Here is a 20,710-nt window from a genome sequence, read left to right on the forward strand (position 1 = left end):
TTACAACTACAAAAGCAAGAGATTAACAAGAAAGGCAAAACAATTATGAAACAACAAAGAACTTACCAATTGCATTGAAGAATAAATGTAGATCTACAAAAGAGAGTTCATAGGCTACAACTAATAATACAAAGGAATTACAAGAGAAGTAGAATGCTACAACTACAAGAGAATAATTAAGGATGAAAGAGGAAAATTAAGAGAGAAGAAGAAGAAATAGATCTAGATCTAAACCTAATCCTAATTCTAGAGAGAAGAGAGAGCTTCTCTCTCTAGAAACTAACTTTCCATCCAAAACTTAAACTAAAACTAACTAATGTCTAAAGTGTGTCATCCCTCTTCAATCCTTCGGTTAAATAGCATCAGAAATGAGTTGGATTGGGCCCACAAGGCTTCTAAAATCGCTGACCACAAGTTGCATTAAATAAATCACGTGCAGCATCGGTGCATACGCGTATAGTGCACATGCGCGCCCCTAAACGTGATGCAACTATGACAAATATTATACCATTTTGAAGCCCCAGATGTTATCTTTCCAACGCAACTGGAACCGCATCATTTGGACCTCTGTAGCTCAAGCTATGGTCGATTAAGTGCGAAGAGGTCGGCTTCACAGCTTTTGCGATTCCTTCATTTCTTCATGAGTTCTCCATTTCTACATGCTTTTCTTCATTCCCTCAATCCAATCTTTGCCTCCTAAATCTGAAATCACTTAACAAACATATCAAGGCATCTAATGGAATTAAGGTGAATTAAATTTAGTTATTTTAAGATCTAAAAAGCATGTTTTCACTCTTAAGCACAATTAAAGGAGAAGTTATAAAACCATGCTATTTTATTGAATAAATGTGGGAAAAGATGATAAAACCTTCTAAATTCAACACAAGATAAACCCTAAAAATGGGGTTTATTAGGCATCGGCACGAGCAATGGAGAAGAGAGGCGGGTCAAGGCAGATCTGAAGGCGGCACGACAACAGGGATGACGACAGTAATGGCAGAGGGCGAGAGGGAGCCGGCATGACGATGGTGACAACAACAACATTGAGAGCGAGATGGGGTGGCGACAGTAGAGGAAGGGAGAGAGAAGGCAGAAGATAGGAGGAGAGGCGGTCAAAAGAGGGAGGCAGTGGCGACGCCGGTAGTGGCGGCGGCGACAATGATGAAAGGATAAGGTAGAGATCGAATGGAGGTAGGAAGGTGGAATGACTGAAGAGGGAAAGTTATGAGGGTTAGGATAAAGGATAAAATTGAAATTTAAAAAAATAATCAGTGATAAAATTGAAAAAATCCGTGTCTTATGGATTGTGTTTCAGTGCCACAGCTTAAAGGAGATACACTAAATACATGTTTTTTATGTATATTTATATGTAATCGTGTCTATTGAAATTTTGTGTCTCAATAAACAAACGATATACACGTACCACTGTATCCATATCTCTAAGGTTTCGTTTGGTTAGTGGGTAGAGATAAATAAGACACAGACACAAAGGCACAAAATGACACAGACACAATGAGACATAAAATTTGAGAACTTGTTTGGTACTCAAGGACATAACACTACTTGCAATTTATCATTCTAATAAAATGACAATGTTATCCCTGCCACAAACCATTAACACCACCTCTTTACCATTATTTCAGTTCAAATTACACCATTAAAACCACCCTAACCACCATTTTAATATAAATTACAACTATTAATAATAACAAACACATAATAAATTAAAAATTTAGATCTAATCCAATTTAATATATAACCACAATTTTCAATCAACATCTAAATAAAAAATAAATAAATAATATATGAAATAAAAAAATAAAACAGAGAACTAGATAGATCTGGCAACAAGAAAGAGAGGCGAAGAAATTGTAGAAGAAAAGCGGAGTCGAAACTGGAAGAGGCAGAGAGATGGAGGTAGATCTATGAGGCAGATTGAGAGAGGGAGAGGGAGGCGCGACAGAGGCGGCGGCGGTGGATTTGGCAAAGACAGATGCAAAGCAGAGGCGGCGACGAATTTAAGCGGAATAAGGCTCAACGATGAGGGAGCCAGGGAGGGAGAGAAGAGTTGATGCAGTGGAGATAAGGAAGATGAGGAGAGGCAGTGAAGGAGGAGGAGGAGAAAGAGAAAAAAGAGAAAGAAGAGGAGGATGAGGAGGAGAGGCGGCAAAAAAGGACAAATGAATGGAGGTGGTGGAAAGGGACAGAGAAGGTGAGGCTACGGTTGGGGTGGGAAGCATGGAGGAAGAAAGGAGGCAGTGAAAAAGAAGGTAGGAAAGAAGAGAAAAAGAAGTGAATTAGGGTTAAAAGGAGAAAGGTATAAATGAAAATAAAGAGAGATAATGAGGATAAAAGTGAAAATAAAAAACTGTGTTTGTGTCTCAAATGTGTGTCACAGATTAAAGATGAGACACTAAAAATATGCTGTATTTTGTGTTCATATGTGTGTCACCATGTCTATGATAATTTTGTATCCCATTAAACAAATAATATACATGTGTCACCGTACCTATATCTCTAATGGATATAAATACCAACCAAACAGATCGTAATAAACACAGATATGAACCAAAACGGAACCTAGCTTTTTATATTTGGCTTTAATATTTTTTATACTATAATAAATTAATAACTCCTACTAGTGCCTGTAGCTCCTAATAACTAATTGGCACCTTTTTTATACTCAATTATTGGTCATTTTATTATTATATGTCAATATCCGAGATCCACCAGTTTCACTTTATGAATTTCTAAAATAAAAGTCTACTCATTTAAGAGAAGTTTATTAGATTAAAATGAACTAATCTATGTATTTTTTATTTAAATAAATAATTTTAATTAAAAAATAAAAAATTGAAGTAAAATTATCAACTATGGCCAAAATTTTAGCCTAAATTTGAGAATTGATATATTTGGATTACAAATTGATATATTTAAGTGGATTATTAAAAAATTATTAAAAACAATTTAAAATTTTAAAAAAAAGAGAAAATTTAAATGGGCAAAATGTGCAACTCGTTTATTTGTTAGGCCAACCAAAAAATTCACACGTTAATCGAGCAAACTTGTTAAACGTATTAAGGTGATTAAACAGTCACAAAAAAAAAAAAACAGTCTGATTTAATGAATTCATTAGTTTTAATAGTCCAATATATTAAATAACAAATGTAAGGAGTATAATGAATTAACCTCATATTGAAAAAAAAATATAAAATGAAAGATACATTAATATGATACCTTAAAATTTTTAGAGTAAAAAATAAATAGGTCTTTGAGCTTTTTAAACGTAGACATTTTCATTCCTCAAGATTTAAAAATACATTTAAATTTCTCGCCTTATAAAACGCGTGACAATTAGACCCCTCCGTCCAGTTGGGGTTCAAAACAGCAACGAAACATACTAACCTAGAAGGGTAGAGTGCCAGGTGTCCGTTTTGGTTGCTGATGTGAATGGAGAACAAATTTTTAATGGACAAATTAGTCCTTGCGGCCATCATACGTTCTCTCTCTCCGTCACAACTCACCTTGGTCCGACTCCGTCACCGCTCTCATCAACTCTGCCACCGGCCGCCACCTCTCCTACGCTGATTTCATCCGCCGTTTAGAAACCCTAGCTGCCAACCTTACATCCCTCTTCACACTCTCCAAAAACGACACCGCTTTGGTCCTCTCTCCAAACCTCTCTCCACGTTCCTATCCTCCACTTCGCGCTCCTCTCCCCCGGCGTCGTTGTTTCGCCGGCAAATCCACTTGCCACGCGCTCCGATCTCACGCGCATCATCCGTCTTAGCAAACCTACCATCGCATTCGCCACGTCATTAGCGGCTAACAACCTTCCCGATGAGTTCCGTCACGAAACCGTCCTTATCGACTCGCCCGAGTTCGAATCGCTCATGACAGTGAGTCGACTCGGCGCCAAACTCGAACAAGTGGAGGTGAGTCAGTCTGACGTGGTAGCTATTCTTTACTCTTCAGGAACCACAGGGAAGGTGAAGGGAGTGATGCTAACTCACATGAACCTGATTGCAGAGGCCTGGATTGTGAAGATGGGTAACCAAGTCAGTTCCAATCTCAAGCACGCCCTTCTTCTAGAAACTTCTTCAGGAAAGAGGAAGCAGCAGCAACATACCAGCACCATCAAGAACAACGATAAGGTAACCATTGACATTCTTTCTTTTGAAGTAACCAATGTCATGTCCAAAACGGTTCACCTTCACAAATCCCTTTCGGATTCTGAGATCTCGAGGCTTAAGAATGAGATCTTGACCTCTGAAGCTATTAGGAGCCTCGTTTCCTCCGACCATTTCTATCTCCTCGACCTTGCTCTCGCCGAGAAGCTCGACGAGTTGAACCGCGTCGTTAGCGTCGTTTTCAGGTTAGGGAAGAAGTGTTCTATTTCTGCATTGCAGGGATTTGAGCATGTGTATGGTGACATTGTGACTGGGGTCATAGATGTCAATGAATTAGGGTTCTTGGTTAAGCATATGGAAGGTATGGTGAGGAAGATGGATAGGTATGTTAGTAACACTAAGAATTTGTATGGTGAAATGGAGGTTTTGAATCAATTGGAGCAAGCTATGAACAAATTTTAGAATAATCAGAATGAGGAGAGTAGGAGGGTCTTTGAGTAGAAACTCGCATGGCAGAGGCAAGATGTTAGGCATCAAGGACTAATTTGTCCATTAAAAATTTATTCTCCATTCACATCAGCAACCAAAACGGACACCTAACACTTTACCCTTCCAAGTCAGCATGTTGCGTTGCCGTTTTGAACCCCAACTCGACGGAGGGGTCTAATTGTCATGCATTTTATAAGGTGAGGGATTTAAATGTATTTTTAAATCTTGAGGGACGAAAATGTCCACGTTTAAAAAGGTCAGGGACCTATTTGTCCTTTACTCAAATTTTTAATTGGATGTAATATCTTCTCATCTTATATTCTTTTACTTAATTTTTCACTAATTGTCAAAAGTGCTTCTCATAGTGACCCAACACAATACTATAGTTTAACATATTTTTTTAAGGAAAGAATGGCTTAAAAGCTTTACTAAAAACCAAGTCCTTTCCAATAAAGAGTGATAGGTTCAGTTATAGCAGAACTCAACCCAGTGAAGAAAGGAGCTCCATAGTTTCAGGTGGGAATGGTGAAGACTCGGAGGTATTACTCTAAGGTGCGATTAACATCCTCGGTCTGGCCATCTGACTGCAAGTGATAAGTCATACTGTAGAAGAGGCGAGTTTCACTAAAGGTGAGCAAATTCTTCCAAAAACGGCTCAGAAAAAGGGGATCCCGGTCACTTACAATCGACATCGAAAATTCATGTAATTTTACCATCGTTCCAATGAAAGCTCTTATGGAGTCCTCTACTATAAAGCCAGGTTTCAGGGATGTGAAATGTTTCACCTTACTAAATCGATACACCACCACCAGTATGGCCGTGTAACTTGTTGACTTTGGAAGCTGGACAATGAAATCCATGGTGATGTCAACCCATAGACGAGCTAGGATTGGCAAGGGTTGTAACAACCCTTGTGACTTTGTTGGCACATACTTAGTCAATTGACAATTTGAACATCGATCAACAAAACACTGCACGTTTGACCTCATTTTTGGATAAAAGAGGTTCTCACCCAATAGCTTGTAAATCTTCAGTATGCCGCCATGTCTAGCTTTTGGTATGGAGTGAAATTCTTGCAATAACAATTCACGCAATTCTTGAAAATCAGGTATAAACAACCTTCCTTAATAAAGCATAATTCCATCATTCACTGTGTAATTTGAACTCAACTTTTCCTGCCAGTAGGGATGGCAATGGGTATCCATGGGGCAGGCTCTTCCCTCACTCTCCATCCCTGTTTAGAAATTTGGCCTCTGTCCTCGCCTCATTCCCGTCATGGGTGCCCATTTATTTTTCCCTGCGGGAGAGGCGGATACCCATGGGTATCCGTAGATATTAAATTTAAAAAATAAAAAAAACCTCAACCATGAAAATTTTCATACAATTCTACTAAATGTATCAAATCAAACCCAATTCAAACACATTCAATATTACTAAACCCAATTCAACATTATTCAACTAAATCTCTAACATACAAACAAAAATAAAATGAAATAGAAAAATTTTCAACAAAACAAAATAACAAATCTTGATCGACAATTATAGCTCGGTGATAGTACTCTCTTCTTGTAATGATACAAATTTGGATAATTAATTGGTGCAAATTTAGATATTATGCACATCATTAATTTGTTTCTAAATAAAACTTAAAAAAACATTAAACATATACTTAGCGGGTCTCCATTTTCCTTCTCGTGCGGGAACCCACGGGTTCAGGTTCTTTTTCTATCCCTACCTATTGGTATTGATCAAACAATTCCTTGGTGACAGGATCTTGCTCCAACGCTTCCCTTAGTGTAGTCTACAACAATGATTGCACAATGGACAAAGCCCTCAATTCAGCACCGACTCCTTCTTCAGGCATCCGGGACTATTTATCCGCCACCTGATTCAATTTACCAGGTCTGTACTCTATCTTAAACTCATAGCTCAATAATTTAGAAAGATAGTGTTGCTGTTCTGGTGTCAAATTACTTGTGTCATGAGCTCTTTCAACCCTTGATGATCAGTCTTAATTAGGAACCGCCGTCCTAACAGATAGTGCCGCCACTTGGCTACGACTTGAATGATAGCATAGAGCTCTCTCACATAGGCCGATGTTACTCAGAGTCTCTGATTAAGTTTCTTACTAAAATAGGCGATAGGGTGCCCATTCTGAGAAAGAACCGCGCCTACTCCTGTATTAAAAGCATTTGTCTCCACTGTAAAAGGTTGGGAGAAGTCGGGAAGAGCCAAAATAGGGATTCTTACCATAGCTGATTTTAATTCCTCAAATGCCTCATCTGCTTCTTGGTCCCAGTGAAAATTGTTCTTCTTAAATAGTTCAGTTAGGATGCTGCCAACCTTACATAGTATGGAACAAATTTTTTATAGTATCCTATAAAATCCAAAAAACCGTGTAATTGCTTGAGGGTGGTTGGTTTAGGCCACACTTGTATGGCCACTATCTTTTTCGGATAAACCTTCACCCCTTGAGCGCACACAACATGGTCTAAGTATTTCACTTGAGTCTGGCCAAAAATGTATTTAGACTTTTTTACAAAAAACTAATGTTGAGATAGAGTACTAAGGGTTGTAGATAAGTGATTGAGGTGTTCTTCTCATGACTTGCTATAGACCAAGATGTTATTAAAAAAATACAGCAATAAATTTCCATAAGTATGGATGGAAAATGAGATTCATCGTCGCTTGGAATGTGGAGGGTATATTAGTGAGCCCAAACGGCATCACTACAAACTCATAGTGTCCTTCATGGGTTTGGAATGCAGTCATAGGAATAGCATCCTATTCATGCAAATCTCGTGATAACCGGACCGTAAATCGATTTTAGAAAAATACTCAACTCTAAACAATTCATCCAAAATCTCTTCTCATTGGCGGAATCGGAAATTTGTCCTTGATGGTAATCACATTCAGTGCACGATATTCCATACAAAACCTCCAGCTTCCATCTTTCTTTTCCACCAATAACACAGGACTAGAGAAAACACTCCTACTCTCTCGTATAATACTCGAGTCCAGCATCTCTTCTACCAACCTAGCCATTCCTTCTTTTTGAAAATGTGGGTACTTGTACAGCCGCACACACACCGCTTTGGCACCCGACATAAGTGTAATATGATGATCAATCTCCCGTAGTGGGGGCAACATGGTAGGCTCTTCAAAAACCCGCTTAAACTTGTCAAAGAGATTTTGCACCTCCTCTGTTGGCATAGTCGCTTCGGCTGTCTTGGTTCCATTCTCAATCACCTTTAAATGATAAAAATCAGCAACCACTTTACTTGTCACCAGCTTGTGTAGTATTTAATTGCTAATTTCCTCCGCTGAGAGTAGTCTCTCTCTTTGGAGCATAATTTTAACATCATTCACCTTGAATTGCATTGTCAACAACCCGTAGTGAGTAATAACATAGCTTAAGCACATGAGCCGCTGCACTTCCAACACAATGTTTGCCCTTGTAAATCAATAACATAGGTATTAATGTTGAACTGGTACCCCTTGCACTACCAAAGGAGTGTTCTCACATTGTGCTTTGTACCCAATTACCTCTCCATTGTCGACTAACACTTAGAGAGGTGTAACTTGTTGTACTGGAAACTTAAGCCTTTCCGCCACACTAGCCTTCACAAAATTATGAGTTCTTCCTCCATTGATAAGAATCAACATAGGGTACTCCTTATATATTCCCTTCAACCCAAAGGTGGTAGGTTAGTACTATCCAACCATAGTATTAAAACTGGTTTTTGGTTGAGTGAGTTAGATAACAATGGATTTTTTTGGTTCTGAGGTCTCAATAACTGTTGGTTATGGGTCTTTTAGGATCTCTTGCAACTCCTCTTCGCCAATTAATAGGTAGCATGATATCTTTCAGCAATGGATTGGTGACCATTTGTCTTCACAATAGTAGCATAAGCCTTTTTCTTGTTTTTGTTTAATTTCTGCAACAGTTAATTTTTTAAATGGTGTTGCTGGTGTCTGACTTGGTGTTGTTGAGTTTATTGGGGGCTTGGGAGTTATGAGTGGGTGGTTTGATTAGAGGCAGGGATTGTCTTGGTAAAGTAGGTCGGTTCAGGTTCGGGTATTGCCTTGGGAGTGTGGGTGCTTGGTAGGGGTGATTTTAGTAGTAGCTTGACATTTTTGTTCATAGAATTTGGCTAAAGAAACAACAGATACATAAGTGGTGGGTTTTGCCAGCAGCAGCTCACATTTCAAATATTCTTGTAAACCAGATACAAACAAAGAATTAGTCACTTTTCACTGAGTCCCATAATTTGATTTAATAGGTCCTCAAACTAATTTTGATACTCAATCACGATATTCACTTACTTCAACTCCTTAAGTGTAGCTTTAGAATCATAAAAAATATTTTGTCCAAATCTAACAATTGGTGCATCTAAAAATAATTTTCATATATATTGAATGTTTGTTATTAACCCTATCTGTACCTATTATATGCAGGTCCAATGAGATTAAAGGAGATCATACGTACCCTCATATCTTCTAGAACGTCGTACTATTCAAAATATTCTCATACCTTGAAGGCTCATTCCTCAATGTCTTCACCATCAAACATGGCCAGCTCAACTTTTATTCGTTTGAGGTTTGATAGCAAGGAATATGAAGAGGACATGAGAAAGCAGGAGTTCCTTCCATCCCAGAGTTTTTCATTGGTTCCTTCAATTTAAATGCTCCCTTCAAAGTAGCGTTCAGATCCTTTAAAGCTTTTTCTATAGCAGACAGTCTGTTGTCATTTGTTGAGAATTTGCTTTTCATTTTAATTTGACTTTTTTATAATGCAGTTATCTCATCTGATAAACGAACGAGTTCATCTAAAGCTCATACTGGGTCAGCCTCTCAACGAGAGCACCAAATGTTAAGCTTATGAATTGAATCTGTAACAATTATAAATAATAGAAAAAAAATAAAAAATTATTGCAGAAATATATGTATAGTATAGTATATTAAACTAAGAAAAATAAGTGAGATCCCCTACTTCAAATTGAAGGAAAAACTCCTTACAATTCTTAACAAAATTCTTTTCTAATTCACTCTTCACCTCATGCGCTCCATATATTCAAGTTACTACTCAATTCTCTAACAAAATGAACAACTTAAACAATTGGTTCTTATTCACTATTACTCTCCTATTATTTAGTACAGTAGTCCTTCATCTACAATGAAACTTTTTGCTCTGCTTCAAGTTCAAATTCATTCATCCCTTTTTCTTTTGATCTAACTTTCTCATTTACCATTAGACTTGCACTGTTAATAATTTTCAAGCATAAAAAAAAAAAATTTTTATGAATAATTTTTATAGACTCTTTATTTATTTGCACTGTTTTTGTATATAAATCTATATGGATAATTTTTATAGACTCTTTAACCACTAAAAAAGAATAAATAAAAACATAAAGTTATGAAGATTTTAATTTCAATTCAATTAAAAATTTTGAGTTTGAATACGAAATTTAAAACATCTCTCATTTGTAGATGTGTACTTTCTTGAATTTAATTTAATTTAATTTTGAGTTTACATGTGTATGTAAAAAAATTATTTTAGTTAAATAATACGAAGAAGATAAACGCAATATTTAATATTTGAGGGGGGCCATTTGTAATATTCAAAGATATAAATGTCTCTGTAATTTGACTAATTTCTCCAAAGCAACCACCGGAGCGAAGACTCGTCCCTGAACCCTAATTCGCCGCACGCTCCACCGCCATCAACTTCTCCGACGACATGGCCAGACGCAACGACAGACTTCCTCCACCGGAAAATCCAAACACCGATTACCGGTTAAAGCGGAGAAGACCTCATCGTTCGGGACCATCAGATGCTCACTTTAAACGGCGCCGGTTGGCGCCGAAGTCGGATACTTCGACCGGAACCCACAAATCTCACCGGTTGAACCGGTTTCAAGCCTTTAGTTCTTCGTCCCAAAATCGTAGAAAGAAGAGAAGAGTTGGAAAATCCGGCGGCAGCAGCAGCCGCGGAGCGTGTTCCCGAAGATGGATTTTTTCTTCTGCAGATTGTTCCAACTTCAATGGTCAGAATTGTTACGGATCAATATAGTTGAGGGAAAACAATTTCTCTGAATTTTATTTCTCCCATGAAATTATGCCTTTAATTTTCACCAATAGTTGGTTGCAAATATGTTAGTATATATAGAAAGTGAGTTTTGTTAGGATTATTATCCATTGTAGCAGAAGTTTGACAACTTTTAGTGTTAGATTAATGCATTGATATTGTGACCTCAAGTGAAAGGAAAAGAAATAATGAAGAATTTAATTTGATCTATATTTTGGTCTGTGCAATTTACTGAACTTGTTATGAATCTAGAGAATGATTGTATTTGCTTTATTGTTGACATTAATGATGAAACGACTAATGTTCTGTTCTGCATTTTGTTAAAAATGTTTGTGATTTAGAGTGGATTGTGTTTATCTGAGAATTCTTTCATTTGCTTTGTAGATAAGGTTACTATAGTTTCATACAACATACTCGGTGTTGAAAATGCGTCAAAGCATCTGGATTTATATGCGAATACTCCACGTAGTTTCTTGGAGTGGGAGAGGCGGAAAAGGCTCATATTTGAAGAGATCAATACCTACAATGCAAGCGTGTTGTGTTTCCAGGTATTTTGATAATCCTTCCCTGATATATTTTATATATGTATAACATAGCACAACTAATAAGCTTCTTGTAACTTGTGGACATTTTACATTTAGGATATACTTTTGAGCTTTGAAAGGCACTTGTTTAGCATATGTATTCTTTTTATTAGCTACAACTATTGGTTAAATGTAACAAATATTGAATAAATGACCATTTGTACCCATGAAAGATGATAACGCTGACATATGTACCCATGATAGATCGAAACTGATCTTGTACCCACGAGAGTTGCCCTCCGTGTGACAAAAATACCCTGTTTTGGTTAAGTGCTTACTTCGTTATTATCCGAACCTACGTGGCACCCCAACCCTCCAAAACCCTATCCCTCTTCAATTCCATTTCTAATTTCAACCACCTATTCCTCTTTCATGACGGCAGCTTCCTCCTCCTCTGCCGCCACTGCTGCTCTTCCGTTACTTGGCACTATCGCTTCATCCCCGCGCTTTCCTTCCCAAATCCCAACTCTCCCTCTTTTCCAAACCCCCTTCATCAAACAGTGAGAAGCTCCAAACAATCACAAAACATCTATGGGGATGGGAAATACCATGCCATGCCTCCATCAAAAACAAGCTTTGGAATTACTTGGCACTTTTGTCCAGAGAAAAAAAAAAAAGCACAAAGTGAATGTGAATAATATTACTCTCAAGAAAAGCACTTGAACTCCGAAAGCAAAAACTCTTGTATAAATAAAAGTTGGTTCTGAACAACACAAATACGAACACATATCCTACTACTTTTTCACTACTCTAGCAAATAATAATGGCTTTGCTTAATCTCTTTTCCATCTTCATGCTTTTAACCTCATCATTTGAGGCTTCACTTTCATCAGCATCGAAACCCAAGACCTGAACTCCATGATTGCACAAGCCTGCATGAACATCGAAAACCAAAACTCAGGCCTCGCCAACATCCAAAACGAGCTCGTCAAGATCGGCCCCTAAGCCCCGCTTCCGTGTTGAGCGCTGCACTCGGTGAGCAAAGTTCACCACGTTCTCCGTGAGCAACCGCGAGCAACTAGACATAGAAGACTGTAAGGAGCTTCTAGACTATTCCGTTTCGGAGCTGGCATGGTCCATGGGAGGGATGAGAAGAATCCGTGGCGGAGATATAAGCGCGTAATAGGGTTGATAGAAGGTGTTGATTTTGCGGAAAGTCGAGCGCCAGCGATGGAGAAGGGTTTGAAAAAGAGAGAGAGTTGGGAAAGAGAGCATGAGGATGAGACGAAAGTGCAAAGGGACGGAAGAGCGGTGGTGGCGGCAGAGGAGGAGGAAGCTGCCGCCATGAAATAGGGATGGGTGGTTGAAATTAGAAATGAAATTGAAGAGGGATAGGGTTTTGGAGGGTTGGGATGCCACGTAGGTTCGGATAATAACGAAGCAAGCACTTAACCAAAACAGGGTATTTTTGTCACATGGAGGGCAACTCTCGTGGGTACAAGATCAGTTTCGATCTATCATGGGTATATATGTCGGCGTTATCATCTTTCATGAGTACAAATGGTCATTTATTCAACAAATATTTTTGTGAAACCTGTGATATTTTTATACATGGTACCTCATGCCATTGCTAAATGACTATAGTTAATGCTAGTCGACATAATCATCTTAATTTAACTTTTACCCTGTTTAGTATTTATTTTGAAATTTAAGCTAATATCATGCATCCCATTAGATTATCAAGAATTATTTTCTCACAACTCCTATGACTGCCTGCAGGAGGTTGATCATTTCAATGATCTGGATAATCTATTCCAAAACAATGGCTTCAAAGGTGTTTATAAGGTGTGTAGTATAAATATTTGAATTGTCCCATAATATTCCAATTTCCAAATATTTGATCAAGGTCTGTACATGGGTTGTCATCGTCATTTATTGATCATTTCAGGCTCGCACAGGGGATGCGCATGATGGTTGTGCTTTATTCTGGAAAGACAAATTGTGGGTGTCCATTACCTATTACTGGCTTAGTGGTTAAGTAATTTAGTTTTGTGACTCATTAATTTCTCCAGTATCTGATGTTTTTAACACTAAGTCACTGATGACCGATGATTGTTCTAAATATTCCTTGATGCGACAAAATTCCAACAGATCAAAGATGTACCAATCATAGAACATAGCAATTGAAAATGAGAGCTCCAGATTTGGCCTAAATACAGTATATTTTGAAATCCAATTGCAGATTCACTCTTTTGCATCAAGAAGATATAGAGTTCCAAAGATTTGGTCTCCGTAACAATGTTGCTCAGCTTTGTGTTTTGGAGGTAATTAGGAATCAATTTCTATTTTTCTAAAAGATTTATGGTTTTTTTTTCTCTTCTCTAGTTTTGTGTTTCTTGTCTATATTTTGTTTTTCCTCTATGGTCCTGATTAACAAGATTTATGATAGATTACTTCAGGTCTTCAACATGAAAAAAAGCAAAAGGGAATAATAAAGATTTATGACAGATAATGCAAATTTTGACCCATTAAGTTCTTTTTACTTAGTATACTATAGGCTCTTTATACACATGAAGCCATTTATTTAAGTTTGATAATTTGTTTTATAACATTAGTTCTTATTTCACTATTTGGCAATTGGCAGGCACGAAATGATAAACCAGAATCCGAAACATCTGGACTAACAACAGTGTAAGTTTCTCCCTGGGCTTCGGGAAAATGGGTTATGGGTAATATAAACACAATTATTTGATGTCTCTGATGAATCTTTCAATTTAACGAGGATTTTATTTAAATATCATGGAATGGATACTAAAGTATATAAAATTTGTTAACATGTGGCCTTAATCTTAAGCTGCAAAGCTAGTATTAAGTGAAAATTTTGAAAAGAAAAATGGAACTGTCATGTACATGCTCACACTTTTCATACTTCCCATTTTGAAACTAATTTATCTACATCTGTAGGACATCATCTACCCAGAGAAAAAGATTTGTAATAGGAAATATACATGTGCTCTTCAACCCAAATCGTGGAGACATCAAACTTGGCCAGGTAGTGAGGGTGCATTATGTTGATTTTGCATGTGCTGGCAAATCATTCTGCTTCACTGGTTGTACCAAAAGGGAGGAAACATATTTAGTTGTTTAGGGTTGATTAAATTTTCTAATCTATTTTATTGATTCAGTTAATTTTGCTACTTTACATGATGGATAGGTCAGACTTTTACTTGATAAAGCTTACAAGTTATCAGAAGAATGGGGTAGTATCCCTGTTATTATTGCTGGGGATTTAAATAGTCTTCCACAGGTAACATCTTGCTTTGTACTAAGAAGATGAACAATTTCTGATTAGGGGTCAAATGTGCTGCTACTTCATCGCTGCTTTTTGTTTAAATCTCATGTTTTTCAGAGTGCAATATATGAATTCCTGGCTTCTTCCAAGGTGAGTTTGCCATATTCTAATCATGGTATAATCTAAAGCATTTTAGCTTGTTATTTTTAATGCAGTCTGTTATTTGATTTGGTGTTTAATTTTCCTTTCTTAGCGCCCTAGCCTTTTGGTTTATGCATGGGATTGAGGGAACTGTTTTTGTTAACTGCATGTGTTCTAGATATATGGCTTCGAATGAGTTTAGAGTTTTTATTAACTAAGTTATTGCTTTATTTTCTGCAGCTAGACATCCAATTGCATAATCGCAAAAATATGTCCGGACAACTTGAAATACAGTCCAATAGCAGAGTTTTCAGATCACAGATTGGTTATGAAGCTAGGTTGGTTTTGAGTCCGTACAAAGTCATTTATTTTAAGTACTATGTATCATGAGTCATGACTTCATCTTCGAACCCCTCCGTATAAAGTGACAAATCAGATTCAGGATCATTTAAGTCTCTAATAATTCATGATAAGTTGTCTCTTTATTATTCCATAGGGCTGGAATAATTGTTCGAAAACGTGTAATCCAAGTGTTATGTATTCATTAATTAATTATTGGGTGTATATCTGTTGCAGCATTTCAATATCCCGTTCAAGGCAATTTCTTCATGGATGGACCATGGAAGAACTAAACCTTGCAGCTGGCGCAATTGGAGTCACCAATCTTCAGCATCATCTAAACCTCCGCAGTGCTTACAGTGGTGTTCCTGTATGGTGTTTTAATCTGCCAATCATATTTTTGGGTTTCTTCCAACTAAAATTGTTACAATCTGCTACTTCTGCTCTTCAGGGGGGAAAAATTGTCATTTTAATTGAATATGTTTATCTTCAGCACCTTCTAGCTCGACAGTACTCAGAATGGTGCCCTTGTTTTATGTTTTAATCTGGCAGCCATATTTCTGTCTCTAATCTAATTTCTCTTAAATTGTTTCAATCTGCTAATTATGCTCTTTGGAGCAAGTAGCTTTTTTTTGTCGGATATTTTTCAGTTTCTGGCAACTGATATTTAGAAGTTAATCTTGCATAAATCTCATTAGTTTCTGCTGCAGGGAAACCATGGTACAAGAGATGATATTGGGGAGCCCTTGGCAACATCATACCACTCCAAGTTCATGGGAACTGTTGATTATATTTGGTAATTATATTTTTTTCATTTTAAACCCCCAAAATCATTTGCGTTTACCAAATTTTCAGTACTGATGCCAGCGGTAAATAGGCATTCGGAGGAACTCACTCCAGTAAGAGTTCTTGAAACCTTGCCCATTGATATTCTTAGAAGAACTGGAGGACTCCCCAGCGAGGTATTTAGTTAAATACAAGGCTTCTTTGTATATTTTGTTCCACACAGAATTTGTCATCATCATACATCAACTCTGCTTCTGTGCAGCAATGGGGAAGTGACCACCTTGCTCTTGTATGCGAATTAGCTTTTGCAAATAATGGGACGGTGTCATGATTGTTTCAATGTGCAACTCTAACCGTTCGGCGTTCCCTGGATATGTGGGGTCCATCCGAGCTTAAAAAGCTTATTAACAAGGGTGGAGCTTGAGGGGAGCCAAAGCATTCCAGCGCATCTCGTTAAATCCTACAGTTGATGTCTGCTCTCTTCCTCCTCGGACATCCCTTGCGCGGCACAGTTATTTCATCACAAAGAAGCATATCATTAAGTAGGATTGTGAATTGCACCTGATGATTGGAAGTAAATATCATGTCACAAACGAGCTGCAAACCCTCCTCACCAGCACCGATGTTGCATGCAAATGCTTTCAGATGCTTCAAGCAATTTCTGCATAGTGAAAGGGCTAGGCATGCACTGGTTTTCAGAGAGTATTCTAATTGAGGGCCTCATCACCCTTTTTTAGCTATGATTGTAGAACTCCAATTCAATACAAATTATGGCATTGTTTTTAAACCTTCCTACATTGCAACTCCTTGATATTATGTTAAAAACATCAGTTTTGTTAAGTCACGTCATTCTTGTAATTTTTTTTCTTTTGTTTGCTCAAGTTTAATGGAACGGCCTATAACACTACTTTGTTAGCTCTTGCAATTCAAAAATAAAATAAAATAATGACTTGTGTCGCCTTCTCTGTAGAAAGGTCCGGATGATTAACTTCTGAGTAAACCGGTTTGTTCTTAATTAGCCTCTCTTATTTTTGCCTGAAGGGTGAGAAAATTGCTAAAATATTTGTTGACTGGACACATCTTCCTAGTTATTCTTTTCTCTTTAGTTTTTATTTTGGTGAATTCTACCATGTAGAAGAAAGATTCTTTCTATATGTGTAGAAATGTGTTGTCATGTTTTGAGTAAAACAAGTGTCTAGAAAGAGTGTACAATTATAAGTATAGTGGAAGACAAAAGCTGATATGTGGACCCCACTGCAATGAATTAATTTCATCAATAATTTAATAATGTAAAGTTGATTAGGTATTAATGATGAATGATAATGATGGGTTGTTTTTGTTTTTTTTTTTTTCTGTAATGGATTTAAGTTTTTGGGTCAGGCCATTTTTTTTCTCTGGATTTGGGTCTTAATTGAATTTTTTTTATGAAAAACCAAAATAATAAACATAATATCTTATGGATTTGGGAGTTATTTGAATTTTTTTTTGTTTGGGTCTTAATTAATTTTTTCTGTGTAGATGTAGGTATTGATTGATTTTTTTTTATGAAAAGTGGACACTTTTTTTTTTGTCATAAAAGATGTATTTTTGTGTTCTTGAAAATATTAGTTTAGTGTTTTGCACATATTATTTTTATTCTAATACTATTAATAATCTTATTGTTAATAATATTTTAGACTATAATCATTCATTAGTTGTGATTTTATTATTAGTTATATGGTTAATTTTGTAGTAGGTAAATTAATCATTAGTTATATGGTTAATTTTTGTAGTGAGATACATAATTTACGTTATAAAAAAATTATAATAGTGCATAAGAATAAAATGGCTTAGCATTTAGAATTTAATTTTGGTTCGTTTAGGGTTTATTTTGATGATAATATATTTGGTACGTGATAAAATTTTTGTATTGTAACAATTGTAAATTGATGATAGAATTTAGTGTTTAATTAGAATTCTTTTCGTAAAACCTTTGTAAAAATTTTGAATATATTTAGTTAATATAGTTGTTAGAATTTCAAAATATAATTTATAATTTTTACTAAAAAATGAAATATGTATGTATTTTTCATGAGTATTTTACTAAATGGCATCATGTTATTTAACAAGTTATATTCATGCTTGACAATAAATAATTTATTGATGTAAAAACGATCACAAAAAGAATATGTTAGATGGATGTTAATTTAGAATGATTCATATATATATATATATATGTGTGTGTGTGTGACCGGAAAGATTAAAATGAGGGTAAATCACATAAACAAACTGAATGTGTTCTAAATTTATATGAATGTCCAAAATGCAAAATGGTTATATGAATTTATTACAAATTTTTGTCAAAATCATTAAATCTAAACCCAAGAATTTGATTTACTTTGAGTGTGGTTCGATTATTATAGTTTCGATTTATCTCCATAGAAGCTGATCCTATTAAATTGAAGCTATTGACTTCGTTTTACCTAAATTAACATGAGATAGTCTTCACTAAAATATTTTTTCATAGTAAATTGATTCCAATGAATTCCATTTACTAATACACCTACTAATTCGAATCACATGTAATTGAACATTCATGTAAATTTGAAACTCATTCAGTTTATTTATGTAATTTATCCTTAAAATGAATGTTGTCACTTTTATACATTAAATTCGTTAATATAGAGATTAAGTAGAGTATTATCTATTATTGGATATGATATGATATCATTCTTTCATGATTCATTTAGGTGAATTTTAATTAATTAAGATCCAAACAAAAAAAAATTCAAATAACTCTCAAATCCATAAGATATTATGTTTATTATTTTGGTTTTTCATAAAAAAAATTCAATTAAGACCCAAATCCAGAGAAAAAAAATGGCCTGGCCCAAAAACTTAAATCCATTAAAGAAAAAAAAAACAAAAACAGCCCATCATTATCATTCATCATTAATACCTAATCAACTTTATATTATTAAATTATTGATGAAATTAATTCATTGCAGTGGGATCCACATATCAGCTTTTGTCTTCCACTATATTTATAATTGTACTCTCTCTCTCTAGACACTTGTTTTACTCAAAACATGACAACACATTTCTATACATATAGAAGGAATCTTTTTTCTACATGATAGAATTCACCTTTTATTTTTTGCTTTCTGCATTTTATTTTATTTTTTTCGTTTACAACAAACTAAAGCATTTCTTTTCTTTACTCTTTTGAGCTTGTCTTTTCAAAATTAACATGGGAAATGAGAAGAAAAAGAGGGGCTGAAATTGTCAAATTGCATACATTCAATTCCTCTACAGCTGATCTTAAAGATTCTCATTCAGATTGCAACACACAAAATATCAAATAGATTTGAAGTTTCATTTATACTGTTTATGACAAATTGTAAAACTCACAGATCTACAGCAAAATTGAGAGCTTGAATCTTGTACAGGTCTAGCAAGGGCACACAAGAAAAAAACCAAGAACTTCGTTATTAATGATAAACAAAGCCTCAACAATATAAAGATATGCCTAAATTTTGTTTTGCCTATATGTACTGAGATACTCTCTGCAACTTTAGCTCCCGCTCCCAGTTTAATTCTTATAACAGCAAAGTTTGTAAAGATATTACAAATTCAGAGTTTCATCAAACCAAGTCAACTCTGAATCATCAAAAGCAGTTTCAATATGTGGAAGAGTGCTGCTACCTTCACCATCTTTCACATCCCACATAGCACAGCCACCATTGTCATTGACCAAGAAACTATCAACTTCATACCCAACCGGTGATTGCACAGTTGACTCCTCAAGCAAATGCTGAAATGAATGATGATCTTCCACATGAACCGGTTCCATTACACCTTCAAGAGCACTTGTTTCCACATTGTCCTTTCCTTCAACAGCTGGACCATTGCTATCATTATCAGATGATGCTCTTGTCACCGCGACATCAAGCACGGATGCTGGGGATGGATGAGACAACACTTGATTGCCATCTTCTAAGTCCAATACACCAATCATTCTCCTCAAAGCAAGCAATGAGTTCACAAATTCAATTCTCTTCTTCTCATAAGCCATGGCAGCTTCTTCCTCCGTATTGAAAGTACCAAGCCACACTCGCACGCCTCGGATGGGGTCTCGGATTTCTGCCACATACTTCCCCCATTTCCTTCTTTGAACACCTCTGTACTTGCTGGATGATCTCCGGCTTCTATGGTTTCGCAAAAGGTTAAGACATGGTTTGATTTTGTCAATGCTGATACCTTGTTGTAAAGAATCATCATCATCCACTTTATACGATTTGGTTGGCATGCATGGAACCAAGATTTCTCTGATGAATCTCTTAGGACCATGTTGTTCATAGTCATTGCTCAAAAAATTGTCATCTTCTTCGCTTGAACAATCTGTTGCATATGGGTCACTATAAATTATTCTAATTCTCCTCATAATGTTCAAATTTCCTTCTTTTCCCCTCTTGCATTTCATTCCTTCAAGACCAGAATCATTCAAAATTTCAAACCCAAGACCCGTCTCACAGTGAGTCACAGAATTTGAAGATAAAATAGGAAAAAACTGAACCTTCTCAAAGGAAATGTGAACTGAATGTGAAACCTCCAAGACCCATGTCATGAATTTCACCACAGAACCATAAATTATTATTTTAAAACACTAAAATGCAATGCAGACATAAGGTGAAGAATCTACTTACCCTTTTTTTTTAATCTAACGATCTTAGCATGATGGAAAAGGTTGGACTGTGCTGTTTGGGACTCTGATGGAAGTGATTGCATGCAATTGCAAAGGTGAACAAAGAACAAAATGCATGAAAGGAAGCAAATAGAAGGGACAGAAAAAGAAAAAACCAGACACTACTAATTCATAGATTCACACTCTTCAGATTTTTAAGATTAAGAAAAGGAAACATATATTTGGTTTCAATTCTCT

At 36.1% G+C, this 20,710-nt stretch overlaps 2 protein-coding genes across 4 annotated transcripts; one reads left to right on the plus strand and one right to left on the minus strand.

The window, feature by feature from the left end:
- Positions 1–10,208: 10,208 nt before the first annotated feature.
- On the plus strand, positions 10,209–16,696 carry LOC112751133 (carbon catabolite repressor protein 4 homolog 5). Of its 3 annotated transcripts, none has more exons than XR_011872466.1 (14): positions 10,209–10,666; positions 11,092–11,255; positions 13,011–13,076; positions 13,180–13,232; positions 13,474–13,555; positions 13,876–13,922; positions 14,196–14,283; positions 14,446–14,538; positions 14,641–14,673; positions 14,905–15,002; positions 15,241–15,373; positions 15,714–15,799; positions 15,859–15,965; positions 16,052–16,696. XR_011872466.1 is itself a non-coding variant. In XM_025800185.3 (14 exons), the coding sequence occupies exons 1-14, from the start codon at positions 10,360–10,362 to the stop codon at positions 16,118–16,120; spliced, it is 1,404 nt and encodes a 467-aa protein (XP_025655970.1). In that variant the 5' UTR covers positions 10,226–10,359; the 3' UTR covers positions 16,121–16,696. The 3 variants fall into 3 exon arrangements, 1 of the variants encoding a protein (XP_025655970.1); XR_011872467.1 differs by having other exon boundaries at positions 10,226–10,666; positions 15,871–15,965; XM_025800185.3 differs by having other exon boundaries at positions 10,226–10,666; positions 15,881–15,965.
- A 2,697-nt stretch (positions 16,697–19,393) lies between these two features.
- Positions 19,394–20,395, minus strand: LOC112747224 (uncharacterized). Its single transcript, XM_025795193.3, has one exon. The coding sequence runs from the start codon at positions 20,393–20,395 to the stop codon at positions 19,394–19,396; it is 1,002 nt and encodes a 333-aa protein (XP_025650978.1).
- Between the last annotated feature and the right edge of the window lie 315 nt (positions 20,396–20,710).

The sequence above is a fragment of the Arachis hypogaea genome, chromosome 15 (genome assembly GCF_003086295.3).
Source record: "Arachis hypogaea cultivar Tifrunner chromosome 15, arahy.Tifrunner.gnm2.J5K5, whole genome shotgun sequence".
Lineage (NCBI taxonomy): Eukaryota > Viridiplantae > Streptophyta > Magnoliopsida > Fabales > Fabaceae > Arachis > Arachis hypogaea.